The sequence below is a fragment of the Galleria mellonella genome, unplaced genomic scaffold, assembly GCF_026898425.1.
Source record: "Galleria mellonella isolate WM207_F2 unplaced genomic scaffold, CSIRO_AGI_GalMel_v1 utg213, whole genome shotgun sequence".
Lineage (NCBI taxonomy): Eukaryota > Metazoa > Arthropoda > Insecta > Lepidoptera > Pyralidae > Galleria > Galleria mellonella.
In genome coordinates, this window is record NW_026442039.1 from 4474189 (window position 1) to 4500794 (window position 26606).

The following is a 26606-nucleotide window of genomic DNA, read 5'->3' on the forward strand; positions in this document are numbered from 1 at the left end:
TCCCATTAATGTTATGAATGCGGATTTTTTAATACATGGGTGTTTAATTTTAATAACAGTTAAGTAGCTAAACAGATTTTAATGAAATTTGGTACACAGATGGACTATATACTGTACACATGTATATTTATTTTACCTTGTCTGTGTAGGCAAAGCTACATTACAGTTAGTGAATAAAAGACTTTCTCAGGCAAGTGATACAAAATCTCTAGCATACTAAAGTATACTTGTACTGATATTTTATCGTGCTAAAAATACTACATTTACTGTAACCGACCTTGACAGCTATTACAGTATCCACCCTTTGTTACCCCTCGTTGTGTCTCAGCATGGGGCCCTTTATATTGCACTATAATTGTTACGACACGATTAGTCGTTATTTTTACACAATACAGCCATTTGTCAAACACGAAATGTACATATTAATTTACAGGCGATGCACTTTTCGCAGTGGGTGAATTTTGTTCGCGTAAATTAAGTCTTTATGTAACTAGAATAACGTTCAAGCCAGTCATGAATACTGATTTTATTAGGGACGCACATGTTTTTTGGAAAAAAATGATTTTTTTATGCAACTGAGAATAGCAAACAAGCTGACGGTCCACCTGATGGAAAGTGGTAATCGTCGCCTATAGACATGACCAATACCGAGGACAAAACAGAGTATACTGTTTCGCCCATGATACCCCCCATGCGTCGACATGTCTGAGGACTCAGGTGTTGTTCCTCTGTACCCTGTAAATTCACTGCTATATTCCACCCTTGAAACCGAAACACAGGTATGCAACTACTTCACGGTAGGAACACGAATGGGACAGGGATACCTAAGCAAATGACTTTCATAGAAAGTCTCTCTCTGGTAAAGATAATAGATGATAATGGAATGGCAATCCTGCCCGTGCTATCGATTCTCCAAGGTTCTGATATTATTTTAGATATATATTTATTCGGATATATTGGTTCTTCTGCGGATGTCTGTGTTTCTGATTTTGTCACGTAGAAAACTCCAAGCACAGGATTCATCGTGTTTCTCACTATGATTTATTCTATGTTAGGATGAATGATTGATAATTCAATCAGTCTCTCCAAGTCGCTGATTGATGCATGAAGCTTGTTGAGCGACTGGAAGCTTCCTGATACGGTTATCAGATAATCCTATCTAGAAATTATGTTTATGCATGAACTTTAAAAATGGAAGTGGCTACCTTATTAGTTTCTTGCCTATATACCATACAACCATTCTATGATGGCTCGCGTTACTTTTCCGGTTTAAGGGGTAAGAGATCAAGTGAAACTACTGTCTTAATGCGGTACTACCCTACTGACAAGATATGTGCGCTATGTAGGTGAAAATATTTATGTCATATACTGCTGACCTCCGTAGTCTATTGCGTTGAAACATGGTTCCGGATCCGATATTCTTTCGTCCATAATGAAATGAAATATATATTGTACTTTTTTTTTTTATTTCAGAAATCAATATTAGGGCATCCAGAAAAGTATAAGGATCGACATGGTTACTGAGTTGTAGTTTTTTAAATTTGTTCATATAACATTTGGGTCTTAATTTAAGGTCCAAACTACATTGACTATTGCTGTAATTATGCGGCAATTTATTATTATTATTTACTTTATTATTTCAAATTCACATTAAAATTCACATTTAAGTATTCCTGAGAAAATAAAATAAGATCAAAAATTTTATGAAAGTTAAAATTTAAGAAGAAAGTATTCAATTTTCATATAACAAATTTCAACTAATATTATTGTACTTTTCAAATTGTAAAAGCATTTTATTCAATTCCACTGCATATTGAAGAAGCAATTTGTTACATTATAAAGTTCTTAGTTACGTGTCGAGAATATATACTAATCGGGAGCTATAAAGGTTCCGTACGTTTGTATGTGTGTGTGTGCGTTGCAGACTGCGAGCTGCGATCGATACCCCCGTCTGCACATCTGAAATTAGGGTTGCTATCCCAATGTTAATGAAAATATATAATACAAGTATTTAAATGCATATAACTGTCTTAATTTGCACAGTACATATATTACTAATATTACTCATTAAGCATCATTGATGTTATTAGTAGTAGCCTACCAAAGACATTAGGACTGGCTTAGAAATATCTGGAGTCGAGTTAAATACCATTCATATAATTTTGTTTGCAAGCACTAGGGTTATAACATTGATTTGGTTTTTACTGTCATAATGTTATAATTATTTTAAATAAATAAATATACAGTATTGATATGTATAAAAATTAACTCATCATATTTTACCTCTATACTGTATATTTAGCTATTTATGTCTAATCGAGTAAAATCGATTATCGGCGTCGAAGCATCTCTATATAAACTTTCACATTTATAATATTATAATAAGATTAAAATATGGCTGAACTTTAACACATTCATATCTACAATTAAACGAATAATGATCGATTTAGTATGAATGAATGCGTGTTGAATATTTATTATAAAATGATGAATTTATAGATTAAGTATAATATAAATAACTATACCGACGTCCATGTACGAAACTTAGATAAGTGTAAGAAGTGCAAGACGCAAGGGATGAATGTAATGCAATATGAAAGGATATTTATGTATATTATTGTGGGTATACCAGAGGAAGACTTTGTACAAAAGTCGTTTGTTTGGGTATTTCTGTCCTATTTGTATTTCTACCGTAAACGGTTTTGTTTGTATGGCTATGTTTCGGTTTGAAGGGTGAGATATGGCAGTGAATTTGCAAGGTATAGAGGAAGAAAGGGGTTCTCCTCCTTTCTTCTACTTGCTGTGCCCAACAGGGTCCATAATTGAAGTTTTAAATGTTATCTACTAACCACAGTATGGAATGCAATAAGAAATAAATAAATAAATACCTGAGGCTTCAGGAATAGCAACGCATCGGGGTATCATGAGTGAAACAGTATACTCTGTTATGTCTATTGTGTTGCTCATGCCTATAGGCGACGGTTACTACTTTCGATTAGGTAGGCTGTCAGCTTGTTTGCCATTTTAAGTAGCATAAAAAAAGGTATATGAGAAATTGACTAAATAGCAAGTTGACAACCCTACCGCGCTCTGCAGTGCGGTCTGACCTTGCACCGGTTGCCCCTCACGCTTCTGATAAGCCCACGGATTTTTATGTAAGCCACTGCACCGCTAGAAAGGAATATAATCACATCCGACTAGTTAGGGTTTTCGAATATTTACAATTTATTTAAAAATACGGATGGAATATTTTTTTTCTAACTAATTTGTAATAAATAGGCGCAAATAACTGCAAATCAGTTTTAAATTGAGTATAAACAATCCTGTTACATACTTATGTATTAAACTTTGATATTAATGTAGCTCTTAATTGTACATTTTTATGGGCAATAACTTTATATCATTATTATTTAACAACCATATTTTTACTGTTTTATTTTTGCTTCACTTGCACCGTTGTGTGTCATTCCAAAACTTTTTGAATGTTTACATTATAAGAAATAAAATATCGATTATTAGATCTGGTAGCTTTTTAGATTTTATAATTACTCACTGTTGTAATAAGATTCTCATTAACCGACTTAAAAAAAGGAGGATCTTCTCGATTAGGTTATTATTTTTATGTTCTTTGTCTCATAATTCCGTTATTTATAAACCGATTTGAAAAATTATTTTTTTTATTTTAAAGAATATACTTTCAGATTAGTTCCGTAGAAATTTTATCAAAATCGGTTTAGTAGTTTATTTCTTAAATCAATCTTTTTTTACTACGACTGAAGTTAATTGTTTTTGTGTATTACAAAATATTAAATTACCAATAAATCTTTTGGTTTTCTTGACATAGATATTTGAGAATTTCTGATGCATATATAATAGGTATGTTCATTATAATGTTTTTAGTAATTATTTTTTTATCACTTATAAAACCTATTAAAGTTATTTTGGTGAATCTTTACAGATATTTCGAATTCTCAGACTGAATTAAATAAGTGCGTATCAAGTAAATACTAATTACTGATCACTTTTTAAAAGGAAATTAGGGCTCTTGGTTTCTTGTCTACGTCGACGTAAACAAAGTCGCGCGCATAGTTATTCAGTGTGATGTAACAGTAAAGGTACTTCCTACAAAAGCGCTGTTAACAAGCGATTTAGCGACACTGCGGAACAACATGCTACCGCATTACCAACGGATTTAAATGCTGTTCATGTACGGATAGTATTATACCTAGATTTTTTTAATTTTTTTAATAATTTCCATTGTTAGTTAATTGGGTGCAATAGGCATCCCTCATAAGTCTTCCCTAGCAACTACTACGCTAAGAGGGAGACCTTGTACAAAAGTCGATTGCTTGGGTACCTATGTCCCATTCGTGTTTCAACTGTGAAGCAGTTGTGTTGGCATGGCTGTGTTTCGGTTTGAAGGGTGGGATATGGTGTGAATTTACTGGGTACAGAGGAATAATACCTGAGTCCTCAGGAATGGCAACGCAGGGGGGGTATCATGGGCGTAACAATATACTCTGTTATGTCCATGGTACTGCTCATGTCTATAGGCGACGGTTACCACTTTCCATCAGGTGGGCCGTCAGCTTGTTTGCCATTCTAAGTTGTATAAAAAAAAAACTACTGGCAAAACTCAAGAGGACTTATCACGGTTGGCAGGCGGGTTGGCAACCACGATTAGGCTTTTAGTGATGTTTTAAGAGGAACGCTGCTGCCCATCCCTCGACCATTACCCTTAGTCACTTTTTACAACACCCACGGGAAAGGAAGGGGTGGCCCATTCTATGCCGGAACTTACACGGCGAATAATTTGTTTAATTTATTTAATTCCGGCTAAATATCAATTTAGAGTTCTTACAAAAAAAGTTTGTTAAAAAAAGTTTAGATTATAAAAAAAAATGTTTTGTATACGAGAGGTTTGCTGTCTTACCGATAGCCTTTAAAATATTGCGGCAATGACAAGTAGTATATAATAGATAGTACTCATAGATTAAGGATAGTATATAACCAAGCTGTGATGTATCTTTATCTATGCCATTGGTCGTGCCGGGACTAGCCATTATGGCTGATAATTGACGATCGCATTAATAATAATTATGTATAATAACTCGACTAAAACATGCAGTCAAGAGAAACTCGTAGGAAAGTTAATTTATTTTTACTTTTAATACTAGTAAAATATAAATAAATTAATAAATATAAACACCTATGGATTCGTTCGCAGATATCTTAAAGAGTCCAAATGGAATATCAAATTTTTTTTATAACACCAAATATAACACAAGAGGCAAACGAGCATGTTACCCATCTAATCGCAATTGACAGATGACAAATAATACGATACATTAAAAATGACGTTTGTGTAATATTTTTTTAATGAATTTATAGCTTGGTTGTAGGATCTTTAAGCTAAATAATATACAAGTTTACCGAAGAGCACTTGTATTTATTTATATTTACACAAACAGACATTAGTTAAAACTTCTTGTGTGTAAAATAAAAAATGTAGTTTTAATAAATTTATATAGTGGTAGAAAACACTTGTTATATAATATTTCAAAATATCATTTACTTGGCGGAAGGAAATATTTGGCAAAAATTAAAGTAATTTATATATTTTCTATGTTGCCAGATACGGAAATAAGACAATGTAGTAGAAAAAAATTGCGTTCTGTTTTTATATTGTTACTAAAAAGAAAAAATGTAATGAGTATTTGATAACGAATAATCACATTTAAACGCTCAGCGCCATTCCCGTAACGTTGTTCATTTAAAACGTTTGATAAAGGGTTTCCTTTAATAGTAAATGTGGTAAAAACTACCTACAATGGGTGTACTTGAAACAATGGTTGGTCGCGCGTCGTCGCCTGCGATTATGCGACCTTGACAATCGATGCTTCCGTCGACAGGTCGAGTGAGTCATGTCGCGCGATTTTTTTTTTTAATTACCAAAGCAGGTTTTACTTACATTGTGGCGGGAAATTGTTCTCACAGATTGAACACTAATGTTCAACATTGCACTTTATGCACTGCATGGTACTTTAGATTTATTTATTACTCATATTGTTATTATATGTAGGTATATTGTATTCACTGCAATCGTATTGCAGTGAATACAATACCTAAATTAACTGTCCATATTTTTTCAATCAAACTGCTTGTTTTATTAAAAGAATGGTAGGGAAGAGCCATTCCGTTTCCCCTGAAAACAGCACTCCACATATTTATAACGAATAAAATAACATTGTTTAGAAACAAGAGTTTATTTATGTCTAAATGAAAATAGACATCAAGTGTGTTAGCGTTTTATCTCAATAGTTTGTATATTTTAGGCGAGATAAATAAAATACGCATTGGCTTAACATTTGTCTACCTTGAGAATTATTTAATTATCTAGTTTTTAGTGTTTTGTACCAAAAAGCTACAAAGAGACTCTTATGGTTATCACAGCATTATATCTCGACAATTACTAATGCTATAGATTTGAATTTGGAATACTTTTTGAAATTAGATTATATTAATACAGTAACTCCATACAAATGCTTCGAGAAAAGCCGGTCAACTTTTTCATACAATTTTACGCGATAAATAGTTATGAGTGATTCCTTTATAATTTCTATATTTATTTTGTCTTATAATTTCTGTACCTATTTAATGTGTAAATAATCATTTTATTTATAAAATAATTAAATATAGATATATCAAGATACATTGTGTGCGTAAATACATAGGAATAATCAAAAAACGAGTCATCTAATTGACCTGTTTTTGAGACTCGATGCTCTATCTACATAATCTAAGTTTTTGATGTCATTGGCGCACACATATTGCAATGGAAATAATTGAAAAAAAACATCAACTTTTTTAATTATTTGCAGATTAATCAATTTATATTTTGTATAAAAAAATAAAAAAAAAATATATATTTCCGATTTTCTTATTTTATTGCAATAAGCAAATAAAGCAAATTATACCAACATATTTAATTATTTACAATCTCACGTAATGGGGTGAGGATCTTACCACATTTCACCAAGAGTGAGGGGTTCCAAATTTCAATCACCTCACGTAATGAAAGTTTGTAAAGATGTTGGTATGTTTGTTACTCAATTTCACTTAAACAACGAAATAGATTTGAATAAAATTTAGTAGATACCCTGATTGCCTATTTGAGTAATATGTAGATATATATATGGTAATTTTTTCACACGTTACATGGAACACATTTAGCTAATACCTATTATATATTTTTGTTAGCGTCTTTAGATTTACGAATCGATTTTGTTATTTTAACGGATAAATATAAAAAAAAAACAAATAAAAATATTTTGGATTTCGATTTTACTTATAAGATAAGAATAGAAAAATTATAAACAATAACTAAAAACAATCAGAGAGAGATTTTGTACAAAAGTCGGTTGTGTTTGCGTGGCTGTGTTTTGGTTTGAAAGGATATGGCAGTGAAATTACAGGATACAGATGAATAACACCTGAGTCCTCAGGAATGGCAACGCATGGGGGGTATCATGGGCGAAACAGTATACTCTGTTATGTCCATGGCACTGCTTATGTCTATAGACGACGGTTACCACTTTCTATCAGGTGGGCCGTCAGCTTGTTTGCTATTCTAATTTGCAAAAAAAAAACCAATATACTTATATTGAATATAAAGTAGAGACCACTTGGCCTGTACTTCATACCTGTATATTTGAAAATATTTAAAAAATGCTTAACCCTGCTTTGTATAATATGAACATGTTTACACTACTAATCTATTACAAATTCTACACGATTCACTCAATTTCGATGCTCGACAAAATCAGACACGAGAATTGAATATATATGAGTATATTAAGTGGTACAAGATGCTCCATGTTTCTTTCTCACCACAAAACATTTCACTTACAAATTTTTAATGGTCGCAATATCGTGCGAACATACAGTTATTACGCAAATCGCAGTAAGTGGCCACTTGAATACACAAAAGTTGTGTAAACAAAAACCACCAATACTTATGCAATGATTTATTACTTGGATTGTTAATTTTCCACTTACAAATTAATTCTTATGTATATTAATTATGCATTTTCCATTTATTTAGAATATCAATAGAAATATTTTTTCAGCTTTTCCTTTAACAATCGTCAACTGGGGGGAAAAGGATTTTTAGCAATGGAGTTTGACAGCCCCATTGCTAGCAATATACCTTATTAGGTCGACCTCCACGTGGTTCCCCTGGAAACCATCGTGAACAATTCTTGTTAAATTCGTCACGACGGGCTAACTGACCTGCTTCATCCTCACCTATCATCCTTCACTGGTGCCCTGCCGATGTATACCGATAGCGCAGGTGGGGTTACCATTCCATTATCATCCATTTAAAAAAAAAAAAAAACAATCGTCGACTACATAATTTACAGAATTTAATTTAGAAAAACCTGTTATTGGCCATACTACTTTGTTATAAAATGTTTGTTAATTTTATTTGTAAACCGCTGTTGGTTTTTTTAAATAAATAAATGATACAATTATGCTACTGTAGGTACATTTCTATTAGAGAGAGAAAGAAGAAGATAGGAGAGATTTTACTCTTTCGAAATTCATATTAAACGATAATGAGTTTAATGGATGAAGGAATATGACATAAATAGAAATGGATAAATTATTTATTTAAATATTGTATACATTTGTATATTTTACACAAATACAACGATTAATTTATTAGCGTAGTAATCATAACGTTAACATAATTAAGAGTCGGCACTGCCGCTATATTGACGAATTTGGAAAATAACTCTATGCAACCAACACGATTAATATAATAAATAAATATTAATAGCGTCGTACAATTTATTGAACTGGTTGCATACAATTCAACTAGTTGCAACGGTAATACGAAACAGTTGTGGAAAACAACTACTAATCAAAACTGTGTGCAAAGACGTCTAAATAGGTAATAATAAATGTTAAAAATAATACATTAATATATTTTTATAATTTATTGTGCTAATAAATGTATTAAATACGTAAATAAGTATCAGAAGAGTAATAACACGGGAAACCGTTATGTAGTGTTGCTACACACAAAATACAATACATTTTTAAATCGTTTTTTTTAATAGTGACAGAGACAACCGTCAAGTAGGATATTTGCTAAGTTCTAGTTTGAAAAATGAGATAAGACATTAGAATAACTGTTGATATGTCGCGAATGTCGCATTGTCGCTTAAAAAGTATATCTGGTATTTTGAGTATTCATAGATTACAGTAACTTAATGAACTAATAAACAAATAAGTGTAAAACCAATCCATCGATGGAATCGTTTTCGGGGCTTGATTTTATAAATTATATTATTCTATTAAATATATAATATTTAAATTATTTCCCGTTACGACCTTCTATTTATATATAAAATGAACTTTATATAAACATTGAGTACAGAGGCTACACAGAGTCGCGTCCACTTGAATGCTCGCAAATATTTCACTACTATAAATTTAAGATTACATCAAGAAAAATAGTGTTGCCAACTAAGAAATTGCGCTGTAAGTTATTCTCGGACATTTATGAGGATGGAATGTAGTTAAAGGAAGCAGCCTTGGCACTAAGATCCTTCCTGCCGCATTGTTTTACTTCTTTGTTGCCAAATTGAGTTGTTTTAATGATTGATAACTGGAAATTGTCGAGATTATTAAAGAAATTTATTCTTTTAAATCGTGACAATTTATAGTCATCAGTCATTAAAACAACTCAATTTCCAGTATTATTACAGTCTTAATTAGGGATTTTTTAACCAAAAGTTATAATCGAGTTTAAGTTTAGCATGCTATTAAATAGAGTATCTCCATACAAAAGCTTTGATTAAAGCAAGTCAACTTTTTCATACAATTTGCGTGGTAAAGGCTAGTATCATAATACTGGGGGAAGGAATTGTTAGTAATAGGGAGGTTAGTCCCCATTGCTATCAATATACCTTATCAGGTCGACCTCCACGCGATTCCTCCTGGAAACCATCGTGACTAATTTATAGTTAAATTCGTCACGATGGGCTAACTGACTTGCCTTTTCACCTTCACCAATCATTTCTCACTGGTGCCCCACCAGCGTACACCTTTACTTACCATTCCATTATCATCCATAAAAAAAGTATCATAATACTTGTGATTTTACTATGTTATAGAACAGACAAATCTTTTAGTCAGCGTGAAATAAATTTATTATCTTTACTCTGTGAGGTACCAGGGAATTTAATAAAACGTTGATGTTCCTGGGGTCGCAACGGAATTCGCTGATTTTGACGTGGGGGAGATTTTTTTCTATATTCAAGTCTCTTACAATCTTTTTTTATTAAAATTTATAAAGATTTATAAGTACAATTAATAGTTTAATTAAAAGTTGAAACCACAAATTGATAAGTAAAATATTGTGCTCATTGTTTATAATTAAGATTGTGTCCCACAAAAAAAAAGTACTTCAATTGTGATAAATCCAGTTATTTTGTTTTAAAACCTAAACTACTCAACCGATTTTGATAAAATTTTGATGGGACCAATGTGTATGTATATCCTTTCAGATAAAAGAGGATTTTTCCATATCATTGTACTGATGAAGTAACAAACATTAAAAAAACACAACCGAATTGAGAAGCTCCTTAATTTTCATATATTTTTATTTTATTTATTACATTATATTATTTTTTATATTTTCATTTCATATTTGGATCATTTATATATAATAATATGATCGTTATTTGCTTCGTACTTCGAACGGCATTTAAAGTCGTGTGGTAAGCTACGTCAGAGGTTTATGTTTTTTCAATGAATAACCTTACCTGCATTGTTGGTATACGCTGGAAGGACTCCAGTGAGAGATAGTGATAGGTGAACACGAAAGCAGATCAGTTGGCTTATTCTAATGGATTTAACAAGAATTAACCACGATGGTTTCCAGTAGGAACCGCGTGGAAGTTGACCTGATGAAGTAGATTGGGACTATTTGACCCTATTACTCTGTCTCTCTCTCTTCGTCCATTTCATTACTGAAGGTCGTGTCCTTGAAAGGTGTCTGTTGCCTCTCTTATTATTAACAGTCTCTTTAGATCCGAGGCCTTCGTTTATAATGAAATGACTTAGGAATTTTTGACACCAGTTGGTGACTCCTACACCTGAGTAGTAATAGTATTGTATACAATAAGTTAGTAGTAAAGTTATTTATTTAAATAGAAATACAGAAATCTTAAAAGGCATTTTGTCTTGACTATTTCTTTTGGAATCTACTATTTATAGGCAATTCAGCGGTGATCTAACATTTCAGATATGCTTTTTATGAATACGTATTATTAATATATGTATAACCAATTTATAATATATGTATAACCAATTTACATATCCATAAAAATTCTAGACTTACCCAATAAATGCGTTATAACATAAGAGGCAATAAATAGAAACAGTTCAAATACCTCTCCGACGAAGCATACCGCCATTTTGTGTCCTAAACATAACGTTAATGCAAATAAGGCCCGTTATTTCATGGCAATAATCCTAATTGACTTAATATGGCCTGAATAAGCCGTGTATGGTCTCGACGCCCCCGGTGGCATGGTCAAACTTGGCCCGTTATGTCACCTTGCAGAATTTCAATGGCCAAGGACTTGAATTTGCATAATGATATGTCAAATGAGGTTGTACGTTTCGTATGTTTATTAGAAACTTATTGGCCAGATGTGAATGTAGTCAATATAAAATGAATATTTTTATTTTCAAAAAACTTTAATATAACACCTAAATTTAAAATTATGCTGAAAAAATGATATATCTGCCTGCCTTTTTTTAAATATTTATATATGTAAATTATATTTAATTTATAATTAATTTTACATTACTAGTTGAAATATTATCCTAAATATTTATTTACAAATAACAAGAAAAAGTAATTAAAAATTTTAAAAATTATTTACAGATAAAAAATTTCTGTGAGATCACTGCCAGCTGGTAGGGTGCCTAGGATACTTGCTGCATTTCCACGCTGAATAGCAATGGAAATGCGTTGACCAAAGTATAGGCCAGCCTTCTGGTCACCAGAGGTTTCCACCAGCCGGCGTGAAATCTCTTTGAAAAGCTTCATTGCCTCGGGGCCCCACGGACCCAGAGTTTCAACTCCAAACGCCGCAAATATATATCCATTTCCAAGGGATGAATATTTACGGCGCTTGATAGTCTCCTGGTGTGTTGCGGCGGCACCAGCCCTCTTGGACGTACTTGGAAGGTGAGACGGCGCCACCGTGTCGACGCAGGTGAAGTCCCATACAAGCGGACGTCCCATCTTCCAAGGTACCAAGGACATACCGTCAGGTCTCTTGCCGTCGTCACGTATCAAACCAGGAGGTTCTAGAATGGCAGGCACGCCTGCGGTGACAAGAGCCCGACGGAGAATGTCATTAATAGCAGAGTGGCGCAGCAAGCGCCCAGCACTCTTGAGGCAAGATAGGCCATGGTGTCCCAAGGCACTGACGTTGTCCCCACACCTGCAGTGGTGGGGAGCATTCGTTTTGGCCCCCAATCTGAGAGAGATTGAGAGTCTAAACGTTGTGTTATCCAATAATGTTCCGATATGAGGTGAGGGAATTGTGTGTAGCCATAGGCCAGATTCCCACTTGGACACCGCGAGTAGACGGGCGCTTTCAGCGGAGTTCTGGGATGAGTCCAGTAACGAAGTTCTGTATAGATCATTAATGGGCTCATCCCATTGCCTCTGGATTTTGGGATTTATGGGAGAAGGTACGTGGGGACAAGCCAGAGACCAAGCTTTTCTAGCCTCAGGCAGGTAAGCTATCTCGAAATCACCGAAAAAAGGTGTTAGTATTTTTTTCACGAGATTCTGCGTACCGTGTGCTGATGACAGAAAAGCTGGTAGAGAGATATGGGAGATTTGACGGATTCCCAGGCCCCCATGCCTGATAGGCAAAGAGGCCTGAGTCCAAATACGGTCTTCGAAAGTAATATTAAAGAGTGAGCTCAGAATGCATTTTATTTTTTCATCAAATTTTGCGGTGAGATCTGGATATTTCCAAAAGGGTGTACTACGAAGAACGTGAGTAAAATTGGGTACAAAAAGGCAGTATCGAATAATATTATATGCAATGTGGGTGTTGATATTTAGGAGGCGGTTGGAGTTTGAACAGAACTTACTAATTTTGTTTTCGACAAAGGTGGGGAAAGAATCATAAAAAATTGGTGACCCCAGGAGGTGAAGTGAACTTTTATTTAAAATTTTGATATTTGGAGCCAGGGTGTTAAATTTAGAAATTACTTCATCTTTATTAGACAGATTATCTGGAATAAAGAGTTCACATTTGGAAAAATTTAGTTCAAGCCCAATATGTTTGAATTCTTGTATTAGGATATGAAGGTCATCGAATACGGTGTTTACACTTCCTCCTAGGGTACCGTCGTCTAAATACCACACATTGAATTTCGAATTTAGAAGCCGAATAATTGGGTTAATTCCTAGGCTAAAAATGGCAGGTCCCAGAGGGTCGCCCTGTTGACAACCAACAGCCGAGAGTAAAGTATTATTTAGATACATAAGTTTAGTAGGTTCGCTATAACATTGCCAAAGGAAATTGTAAATTTGAGGAATTTTTTGTTTAATTTGAGTTAACAGGGCGTCCCTACTAAGTGAATTAAAGGCATTCTTAACATCCACCTTTAGCAAAATATCGTTAGTGGATTGGGTAATGTATGTGCGGAGAGAGTGTATGGCTGCTTCACACCCACCTTTAGAACCGAAACCGAGTTGATATGGCTCAAATTCCTTTTTCAGATTATGTGATACAAATGTTACTTTGTACTTACTAATACTACTTTTTTAAATTATATTATTTTTAAATAATATACACCTGATATGGCTGTGTGGTCTCGGCATAGAATAGGCCATCCCTTTCGTTCCCGTGGGTGTCATAAGAGACGACTAAGTGAGGGCGAGGAATAGGTAGCAGCGTCCCTCTTAAAATATTTTTAAAGCCTAACTGCGGTTGCCAATCTGCCTGCCAAGCGTGGCGACTACTGGCAAAATCCCCTAAAGAGGGCCTTATGTTTAGGAGTGGACAGACAGTGAGAACAATAATGTAATATCTCCGTACCCTATAATTTCACTGCCATATCCCACTCTTCCAATCGATATACATAGCAGCTATTTCACAGCTATTTCATGGCAGAAAATATAACTGGGATTAATGCAGATGACTATTCTACGAAGTCTCCCTCTGGCGGCGTTTACCAACAAATTGCATTTTCTTGATGAGACATGAGCCGAATACGTCAATATATATAATAAAATCGTAACAGGTCGCTGTCTGTATATGGAAGATAAATACGAAACACTTCTATAGAGAGCTTTATGAACGCAGTAGAATACAAATCATTTTTAAAATTTTTGTCTGTTTGTTTACGTTTGTGCACGCTAATCTCAAAAACGGCTTAATCTATTTGAATACAATTTTCACTAACACGTTGCGGTTTACTTCACTTAATATTAAGTGTTTGTTTTATTTAAATCGGTTTACAAATAAAAAAAGTTATATCAATCTAAAGAATCACATATAAAATGTTATAAAATAACAGTTGAATTGGCTGAAACTTTATAAAGGTACGAGTATTGGGTACGTAATTATCATTTAAGTATATAATACAATATAAGATCAAATTTATTGAGGGTTCAAATAGGAGTGATATACGGGAAATATATAGTAAAAAGTGAGAACAACGTTGCGGGAAACGATAAATTGTTACTATGAATAATTGATACTCGTACAAACAAGTGCTTGTCGAGTAGTGTAGTGCCCGTGAAGTTCCACGGGAACCGATCACGTTGCTCATGCTAAAACGAAAAGCTTGCATTAATGAACACGTCGTGCACGTGACACCGAAGGTCGGTAATTACTGTAATTACGAGTATATACTTACCGGCATTATGACAGACGTGCCATGTCACATTATGGCCTGTAGAGTAAGAATATTATCCAACGCTTTATCTCGTTACATGACTTTATATCAGTTATATACGGGCAGCTTAAGTATACATCAAAGATTTATCTCCGAGTTTATAATTATGATAGTACCATACAGTTTACTGACTTTCGCCAGTGACATTATGGTAGTTTAATTAATTATAAATATCTCTTCATAGTATGATGTTAATGATCACTAAAGATAAGATTTAAGTTTATCTACTAGAGGAAGTAAGGTAAGACATCTTTCGTAAATGAAAGTAGATGTAGCAGTTGTGTTTGCATGGCTGTTTCGGTTTGAAGGGTGGGATATGGCAGTGAATTTACAGGGTATAGAGGAATAACATCTGAGTTCTCGGGAATAGCAACGCATGGGTGGTATCATGGGCGAAACAATATACTCTGTTATGTGCATGGTAGTGCTCATGTCTATAGGCGACGGTTACCACTTTCCATAAGGTGGGCCGTCAGCTTGTTTGCCATTCTAAGTTTCATAAAAAAAAATTAACAATTTGTTATTAGCGGTTTTGCGTGTAAAAGGATGAAGTACTATCTCTTAGTATAGGATACAATCTACCTGTCGACCAATTTTTATTTAAGTCCGTCTAGTTTTTTAAGAGTAACTGAATGGCATACAAAGCAACTGAGGTGCTTTCATCCTCACCTATCATCCCTCACTGGTGCCCCGCTAGCGTATACCGTTAGCGCAGGGAGGGTTACCGTTTCACTATAAAAATTCATCATAAAAAGCTTTGCTTAACTTGATTAATTGATGTCATAAAAATGCAAGCGCAAGCGGTGATCGCTTCGAGAACTATGGAAAACAAGCATAGCCATTAAATTTGACATTCAAGTTCCATCAATTGTCAATAATCATCAGCAGGATCAATATTTGTATACTGTTTGACGTTTCTAGTGTTTTAAAAAATTAAGACACGTGTGTGAGCAGTACTCATATTCTGTGGGTTCCGTAGTTCGTATAATATACAATAAATGGAAGTTAAAATTTAGAATATTTAACCTGCACGTTTTATTAAAATATAATATTTTATAGATTCAAGATTAACTGAAAATATAAAATTTGGTTGTTGGTGGGTGGGCTCACTAGATGGAGTGATGACCTTAAGTGCATTGTAGGGAGTCAGTAGATGCAAGTAGTTCAATACCGTTTCTTATGGCAGTCTATGGTGGGAGGCGGGAAGGAGGGGGGGGGGGGGAGTAAGTTGCGCATTGGACAGATAACGACTGATACGATAAGATTTGGTTTGGGAGAAAACATAATTTTTGTTCTCGAATATTATTATATACAATAAAGGCACATATTTTTGTAAATATATGTTAGAAACTCAATAATCAACAATATTATCATGTTCTCTTTACTTAATTTGGAGGAATCAATAAACTATTTTGAAGGGTAGCAAAAGAGATGATCGTCTTTCTACCGTGAAGCAGTTGTATTTGCATGGCTGTGTTTCAGTTTGAAGGGTGGGATATAGCGTGAATTTACTGGGTACAGAGGAATAACACCTGAGTCCTCAGGAATGGCAACGCATGGGGTGTATCATGGGCGAAACAGTATATTCTGTTATGTCCATGGTACTGCTCATGTCTATAGGCGACGGTTACCACTTTCCATCAGGTGAGTCATCAGCTTGTTTGCCATTCTAAGTCGTATAAAACAAAAAGATGACAAAGTAAATCCTATGTAGGTTTCGATTCATACCTTGTTGTGCGGAACCCCAAATGTGTTAACCTAAAGAAGAACTAGACCAACTAAACCTAAAGAATATGTAACGGGTGTTATAAGAGGTACACGCGTGATTGTGAATACGGTAAACTGACATGATTTTTTTTTAAATAATAGCTTCACCCACGCATTAATTGTTCTATGTAGGTTTATATATGGACTGTTTTTTTTTTCAAATCTCGTACGATGAGTATGTACTTGCGAGTTCAACTAATACACACCTACTGAATTTATGTCATACAAATAGTAATTAGGGTTGCCACATGTCCATTTTTTTAAGGTTTATTACACTGGAATATTTTTTTTATAGAAGTAGTTTGTAGTGTCAAGGTTTACCAGAGGGAGACTTTGTACAAAAGTCGATTGCTTGGGTACTTCTGTCCCATTCGTGTTTATACCGTGAAGCAGTTGTGTTTGCATGGCTGTTTCGGTTTGAAGGGTGGGATATGGCAGTGAATTTACAGGGTATAGAGGAATAACATCTGAGTCCTCAGGAATGGCTACGCATGGGGAGTATCATGGGCGAAACAGTATACTCTGTTATATCCATGGTACTGCTCATGTCTATAGGCGATGGTTACCACTTTCCATTAAGTGGGCCGTCAGCTTATTTGCCATTCTAAGTTGTATAAAAAAAAAGTAGGTATTTTAGTATTGTATAATTTAAAAAGTACCCTTATCAAATTACTATATATATTATGTAAAATTTTATGATAATTGGTTAAGCCGTTAAGACATTAAATTTGTAATAAACAAACAAACGCATATTCACAACTTACAAATATTATAAATGTGAAAGTTTGGATGTTTGTATGTATTTTATTAAATCTATTTGAATTACGTTGACTTCACTATTACTACATGGCTTATCTATGTACAAGAGTACACAGATAAGCCATGTCTTAGATTAACATATATGTAGTTTGTATTTTAATTGAGACAAGTAAAGTCGTGAGATACAACCAGCTTATAGTATAAGTAATGAAAGTTGAACATTTTCATACCTATACTATAATTTACGTGTCTCAAATTTGCCCAACCTACTAACCATTTGAATGGAGCAGGTGTTCAAATTTATGTCACTCGAAATAGCATTGAATTAGAAATGTCAGTCCATATAAATTTCCACCTGTTTACATTCCTAGAAGACAGATAGCGAATAAGGTCCTCTAAAATAAATGTATACAAGTTTCTTGCCTCGTCTATTCTCAGTTTGTCGCCCACAATGCTGATTTATTATTGTTCGATTTAAGGCCTGCGTACACGATTGTTGTTTTAGACAACAACTTCTTTATTTCTATTTATTTTATTATTAGCCTTTAACCGTCCACTGCTCAACATATGCCTCCTTCTTGGAGGATTTTGCTAGTAGTTGCCACGCTTGGCAGTCGGATTGGCAATTGCAGTTAAGCTTTAGAAATGTTTTAAGAAGGCTGTTGCTGCTTATTTCTCGTGCTTTCTTAATCGCCATGACATCCACGGTAATAGAAGGGGTAGGTTATTCTATGCCGGGATCATACGGCCAATTTTAATTACTTATATTTTATTGTACACAATAATAATACATATACAAAAAAAAGTGGAAAGCAAATGTACCTAAAGACTAGTTTAACATTGTAAGAGTTATTTTCCAGTAAACTCAAAGTGGAAAGGAGCATCAATGCATCAATGTTTTTTTTCGTATGCAGTAACAGTGTTGAAACAATTGTCGGAAACGAAAAACATAGTAAATTTATAAAATTCACATTATACGAGGTTTGTCCGGAAAGTACGTATAAAAGTTTTTTAAAAATTTTATTTTACAATTATTCAGGTAAATCACTTTTATCCCCTTCAAAGTACTCCCCTGTGACATAATGCACTTGTGCCAACGCCGTTTCCACTGTGAGAAGGCTCCTTGAAAGTCCTCTGGTTGTAGGTTTCTCAGCTGCCCCGTCGTAGCTTTTTTTATCTCATTTATGTCCCCCAAATGCCGCCCCCGAAGTACCAATTTGGTTTTTGGGAACAAGAAGAAGTCACACGGGGCCAAATCCGGCGAATAGGGGGGGTGTTCGGTCACCGTAATGGAATTTTTACTCAAAAACTCACGGACAACAAGAGAGGTGTGGGCAGGGGCATTGTCGTGGTGAAGAATCCAACGCCCCTCTCGCGCCAATTCTGGACGAACTCGTGCCACACGAGCTTTGAGGCGTCTGAGCACATCGACGTAGAATTTTCCATCAACTGTCTGGCCTGGAGGGACGAATTCTTGATGGACAATCCCCCGAACATCGAAAAAAACAATCAACATTGTCTTGACATTTGAGCGGGATTTTCTTGATTTTTTTGTTCGTGGTTCCCCGGATGTCTTATCGAATTAGATCGGCAAAAATTTCACGGCCATTCTTGCCGAGTTTCGAGAGAAACTTGATTACGACGCGCTGCTCTTCAACGGAAGCGGGCTCCATGCCGACGGGGTTTCGTTAAGAGGTAACTTCACAGATGGCGTGACAAGCCAGTTCGCACCGCACGGCGGTCAGACCAGAACTGAAGCATTGTTAGGGACATAAGGAAGGGGTCCTGCGCTTACCTGGCCTCCCCACTCCTCTTTCTCGCATTCCAGACCACTTTTATACGAACTTTCCGGACAGACCTCGTAGTTCCTTAAAAAACTGAACATAAGTTTATAAATAATGATATTGTACCTGCAAAAAAATGCTTGTGTCTTTGGCGTGCAATTTTAAGGGTTTTATTATGGACTGAACTAAGATATTAGGTTTTTGTACTGGCGCAGTAACATCAATATTTTGAGTCGATTCGAATTGGAAAGTCACAGATCAGTGTGACAAAATCGATGTTAAAAAAATGGACTACATGAAAATCGAAAAAGGTCTTTTCAGTGTATATTAACGTGTCTCTATTTATCTATATGAACTTTTTTTAATAATATTCTATTTCATTCATGCGTTATTCTAGTACATGTCTTTGTTATTTTTATTCAGGACGGTTTTAAGTATATATGTACATTGCTTAAAATAAATATTGCTTACAATAAAATTCATCAGTTACTTTTATATTTAAAACGCGTACTATAGTGTAACTGTTACCGTTTAATAGTAACTACTTTGAGTTGACTATAAAATGTCCATAAATAAGAAGCGCCGTGAAAGTTAGTGTTGCGATGAAAAACTATGAAGTTTTATGGCTAGGTATCGCTGTTATGTACTGATTTATAGCCAAGTAAAAATTGTACTAAAAGGTAAGGTTTAATCTTCCTTTTCATTTAAGAGTTTCCTCTTGTCGGTGCAACTAATTCATGCATCTTTTTCCAGCCAGTGCTATCTCAGGCCATATCCTTGAACTCCCTTTACGACATGACACCTAGTGTAGTAGTGTCATCGTATAGTATAAGCCATGCAGTAATAGTAATAAATACGACATGACACCTAGTGTTTCTTTTATCTGTCCCATGTAGTTATTCCTAGGCCTTTAATACGGTTTAATAGGGAACCAAAATACCAAACGTATATTATTAAATAATTTATAATTGTGTGGACTAAACAGCTTCAATTGTAGCAGAACTAGTTAGTTTGATTAAAAAATTAAATTACTTAACTGATTTAAAAAAAAAAAAACAAAATCGACTTATTAATCGGCTAATCGACTTATGACGGAGTTATGAGGTAACAAGCATAAGAAAAAGATATAGGTAAAAAATATATATAATATTTCTGTCACAAATTGACGATTTCCGAGGTAAGCACATTGCTTTGCAACGGTTAAAGCCATGTTTTTGATTAAAACTTAATTATATTTTGTTTTATTTTTTATATATTATCTATCCAATGCTGAACATAGGTTTCTCCATAAGGCGGGGTTTTACCAGTAGTTACGATGCTTGGCAGGTGGTTTGGCAACCGCAGTTAGGACTTTTAGTGATGTTTTAAGAGGAACGCTGCTGTTCCCCTCCCTTGACCATTAAGTTCCCTTAGTAGCATTTTACGACACAGCTAAGGAAGGGGTGGGTCCATTCTATGCCAGGACCACACGGCTGATTTATATTTTATATATTAAATTTTTATTATTTTATATATTTGACATTGCTTCCCTGTGCGGCTTTCCTATAGATCAGGGGTTCCCAAACTTATTTTGTCTACTGCCCACTTTGAGAATAAATTATTTTCTAGCGCCCCCATTTTTTCACCTACTTAAAAATCACTATTACCTCAAAATACAAATCATCCCCCAAGCCTCTACACAACGCCCCAATTTTTTTTCTAGATCTGTTACCGCCCCCCTTTAGGCCTGCAGCGCCCACAAGGGGATGTTATCGCCCACTTTGGGAAAGACTGCTACAGATGGATTACTTAGAAAATTTTCAAAGTTTTATGGAATAGGAGGCTTTCAACCGTTATAATTATGGCATGGGAAATGAAATATCTATTACAATAAATGAAACAAATATCTAAAATACTACGTTTATGAGATCGCGTGTTCATTATAAAAATTACAGTACAACCATTTTGAGAATTAAGGCCGTGCCACACTGGACCTATTGTACGCTATTATAACGGCATCAAAGCCAATTCTGGCATTGTGTAACTGACCACGGATGTATTACGTTTTACATCATAAGTGGACGTTTGTTTTCGCTGATATATAACGTATCCATATATTTAGAGGTGTGAGCTACGTGCCCCAAAACGTACGTGGACGAAATGACGGTCGGAGATTGATGCTAATATGGGAAGTTGCAGAATTTTTGGTAATAACAATAGTAGACAATCTTCTAGTGTTAGCAATTACACACATACTAATGGTAGTGGAATTAAACAAAATAATTCTAATTAAATAACCATTGATATGAAATTTCACAAATTAATAGTTCAGAAAAATATTAAGCCAAGTGTATAAATGAAAACACACAGAACAAAAATTTACTGAAAATGAAAATTAATTAAGAAATGTAAATGGATAATTATTTTTAAGAGAGAACTTTTTCCATTTTAAAAACGGTTTATAACAATATAACTTTCAAATCTCTCACAATTATATAGCACAGAGGTGGCCAACGGAGTCCAGTTGATAGTGGCAAGGCAAAAAATACAATATTTTGGTAATCTAGCGGAAGATGTTCAAACGCAATGCTCACACTAATATAAATAAGTAGTTACTAAGAATAATTTTCATTTTTATATTTTGCCTCTTAAAAACATGAAAAAAAAAAACTACAATACTACATAATTGTGTACTAATTTATGTTGTTTCCTTTGTGATTTCAAGAAGTATGTAATTGGTAGATACCCCTGGGTATGTCAGGAAATAATAGATCTTGCGTCTAGTCAAGTTGGTCTCTCCTGATGTACAAGATATATTTTTATTATAGAGTTTAAAAATTAAACAAAAAAAAAAACTTTTTCAGAAATAGTATAAAAATTATTACCACAGTGTAAAAATTAAAACAATACCTTACACTATGTTAATATTCCTATTATAATCTACTTTAGCAATTTTTGCATTCTTCTAGTTTATCTGTAATTACTCTGCACAATATTTCTCTATAATCATTAACGCCTGTGAACGTCATGGCGGAAGAATAGTAATTATATAAATCAACATCGTTTTACTGTAGAGTAGTGGCTGTGTATATCCATAATCGGTGATTATACCTCACTCAACATTTAGCATCTCAGTCATCTAAATATTCATACTTAATACCAAGTAATAAGAACACATTTCGCATAACAATAATGAAGATATAATGTTGAATTGTAAGGTAACTGTTTAATAGCTTATAGGATAAGTTGCAAGTGAATTAATACAATGCAACTGACATTATGTTACATAACTTTTGTTGATTTAATTTGTCAGGAAGGAGATTTGTTGTTATGTTAATAAATATTCCGGCTGTTCGATTACGTTGTGCTGTTTTATTAGTAAATAATAACTGAGTTATTTGTTAACTACAGTTAGCTATTTTTAATAGCTTAATTTGATATCTTGATGATTTCATAACTACCTATTATCTACTTGTAACTTAACGTTTAAGCTGTAATAACTCGGGCAATACTTAACTGTGGTCCAGGACTTCCAAAGTTAGTTTAAATATCAGCCAAAATTTTTTAATTTTTTCAATTCAAAAGATGATAATATCTTGCTTTGTTTTTCTGAAGGCATCTACAGCCATCGTCGAGTAAGTTACGATAGTGGCGTTCATATTCAATAATACGTTACACAGAGCGATTTAAAAATATTTGACAGTAGAGGGCGCCACTCTCTGTGGATTCTCTTTACCGTATTCGTGTTTCTATCGCCAAGAAGCTATACTTGCATGTTTCGGTTTAATAGATGAGACATAGCTATGAAATTATTGTTTGGAGGTATTATACCTTAGTTCTCAGAGATAGCGATTAGCAACGCACGAGGAGTACCTACCATGTTTATAATTGACAATTAATACTTTACATTAGGGGTGGGTAATATACATATATAGCAATATCTATATATTTTAGTTACAATATCAATATACTGATTGAGGACAGAAGGAGAAAAATGTTGGGACACTTGATACGACATGACGAACTTATGAACATTATAATAGAAAGTAAGATAGAAGGAAGGAGGATAAGAGGGAGACCGAGACATAGTCACATACATCAAGCAGATTAAGGAAGGAGTTGGTGTCGTGTCGTATCGAGAGGTGAAGAGACTCGTTGAAAATCGTAGTGAATGGCAAGATCTTCACCGACAAGAGCGCAGCTCTTAAATAGGATAGATGGATCTATATACTGGTTCAATAAAGAATATGTTAAAAGTATGTTATTGGGGGAAAGGGATTGCTAGTAATAGGATCTAACTGACCCATCGCTAGCAATACACCCTATTAGGTCTATCTCCACGCGATTCCCCTGGAAACCATCGTGGTCAATTCTAGTGAAATTCATCACGATGGGCTAACTGATCTGCTTTTATCGTTACCTATCATCCTTCACTGGTGCCCTGCAAGTGTATACCGTTACCATTTCATTATTACCCATTTAAAAAAAAAGTCTGTTATTCAAAAAATAATATTCGATAACAGACTTTTAACACATTCGAAAATAGATATCCGACAATATATTTACGAATATCGATAACCGATACCCAATATATAGATATCCGATCAGTATCCATAATACCCACGCCTATTTTCCATCAAGTGGTCCGTCCACTTGGAGTAAACATAACCTTGTATAACAACAATTTAACGGTATTCTTTATAGAAATTTCTATTTGTAATGTTAATTGTTATTGGTACCGTATTATAATCGCAAGTTAATTGTTTTCTATAATCTTCAATGCGTAAAGGTAACGAATTCAGTTACCTTGTTCCCAAAATGTCATGTCAAGGGTCCGGTATTGTGTTAACTCAAGCTTCTTCAAACGAGTTTTGTCTGGTATTGTTCTAAATTTAGATACGACTCTTCTAAGGAAAGAATAGTTACAAGAATTTGACATCTTTCTTTAAATAACTCGACTTTGTTAATTACTAATATTATAAATGTAACAATGAATTTATTTGTTATTTATTTATTTTACACTTTATTGCACCAAGTAAAAAAATAATAAATAAAATAAATATAATAAATTAAAAATGCCCTGAAAGGAAAGATAAAAACAAGATAAAAACGGTAATTGTCATAAATAATTATAATAATTTATAGAAGAGTATAAATGTTTTTCTAATAATATTAATATGTATTCAAAGTTCCACCAAGCGCCAATCATGATTTTAAATATCTTTTAAAACTTTCACGTAGGAAGCAGGACATATCAGTAGTGTCCATGACGAGTGCTAAAAATATTAAAAAAAAAACAAGTGAACGTTACTTTTATTCCTTTTTCAAAGTCAAGCGATTAAAATTGGAGCATTATTTTTATTCATTGCTAGAGGCCAATTATTGTGGCGACGAAGTAAAACAAGGTGTTACACTTATCTCTACGATTGTCATAGTGTGAGTCAAGTAATGGGACTTTGCTTTAGGTAATCTTAAAATAAATCTCTATACCACACCGGCTGGCCAGAGCGATGATAATAATCTAATAATTAATATTTACCTATCATTAATAAATATAGAAACCGCATGACTTGTAGAGTGTTAATTTTCTATAAAAAGGACCTGTTTTAATAGAACTTAACAAAAATATAAACAAACAAATAATTAGCCTGTAGCAACCCTGTCTTTTTAACAAATGATTTACAGGCGAAAAGCTTGTTGCTATGGTATGTACGGGAAGCTAGAAAAATATTGCTGTAACCTATTGTATTAGTGTCAGTACCCTTTGTATCTCCTGCATGTGTGGTGTGGCGTTATATCAGAATATTAATTATGCTTGTATACCATAAGATCGCTATTTGATTGCACCTAATCCTCATCGCGCGGTTTTCCCAAGAGATTACAGTATGGGGTTCTTCAAAAGGGGGGTAAAGAGGTTTCTTCAGGGTCGGCAACGCGCGCGTAATACCTTTGGTATTGCAGGCGTTCATAGGCTACGGTAACCGCTTACCATCAGGTGGGCCGTATGCTTGTTTGCCACCTCAGTGGTAAAAAAAAGAAAAAGCTCCAAAATTTTATCATACAATCAGCTGATTTCCAATGATAGTACAAATAAAATAAATCCATTAATTGACATATTAATTTTATTAGATATATTAAAACAGAATACATGTATACTTCTGCATGTTTATTGTCCATAATTTTGTCAAGATGTTAAAGAGCGTTCATAACGAAGCGTGACAACGACGCAATTATCTGTCAACTTTTAAAAAACAATTGAATAATTTTCAATATTTTTTATTAATTATTTAAAAAGTGCTCTGCCTACGACTAAAACTTTAAACATTAAGTTGTCACTAAAAAGTTGGATTTTGATGGCAAATATGTAACTACTTATTTAAAAAATTCCGAAAAATAATATGAAGTACTCGTAGGTGCAAAGTTTTTAATGGTAAATTTATATGCAACTTATTATATGATTAACATTTTATTTCATAGGCAGAACACTTAAATAATCAATCACAAACATTGAAAACTCTTTATGTTTGAAAATTGATAAACGACGTTGCGACTCTTCGGTAAGCAAAAGTTGCTGACCATAAGCTTCTCCTATAAGAGGGGTTTGCCAGTAGTTGCTACACTTGGCAAGTGTTTTTTTTTTTTATAATGGGTGATAATGATATGGTAACCCCGCCTGCGCTATCAGTATACACTGGCGAGGCACCTGTGAGAGGTGATAGGTGAAGATGAAAACAGGTCAGTTAGCCCATCGTAACAAATTCAGTAATCAATCAATCACGATAGTTACCACGGGGTACCAAGTGGAGGTCGACCTGATAGGGTATTTTGCTAGTAATGGGACTATTTGACCCCATTACTAACAATCCCTTTCTCCCTGGCAAGTGGGTTAGCAACCACAGACTTTGATGACGTTTTAAGAAAGACACTGCTACACATCCCTTGACCATAAGACTCTCTTAGCCAGGATCACAAGGCGAAAAATTAGAATCGTTTTCTGCATTGATTCTGTTTTAATGTTTCGTATGATTCAACTGTTATGTTTGTGTGCAGAGCATGCCGCCGCCCGGCCCCGCGTGAGGCATGAGCGGCCGCGGCGCGGGGGGGCAGCGCTGCCAGCTCATCCTGCAGCGTTGCCTCGCGATCCACCTCACCAAGCCCGGGAATGCGCCTGACGACTTCTGGATGTATGACTCTGGATATCTACTATTTCAGGTCAGTCCTAATATTTCAATTTGTGTTCGCAATTTAAATTTAAATGGTGGAATGTAAGTAGTTTGTTACTTTAGTAAAAACCTTACCAAGCGCGGG

The 26606-nt window shown here is 34.3% G+C and overlaps 1 protein-coding gene across 1 annotated transcript in view; it reads left to right on the top strand.

The window, feature by feature from the left end:
* The window catches only part of LOC113511904 (GATA zinc finger domain-containing protein 14), a 246627-nt gene that overhangs the window by 33309 nt on the left and 186712 nt on the right, over positions 1–26606 (top strand). The window contains exon 2 of the mRNA XM_052894486.1: positions 26349–26510. Coding sequence (XP_052750446.1) covers positions 26379–26510 — 132 coding nt within the window. The 5' untranslated portion in view covers positions 26349–26378. The remainder of the gene's footprint in view (positions 1–26348; positions 26511–26606) is intronic.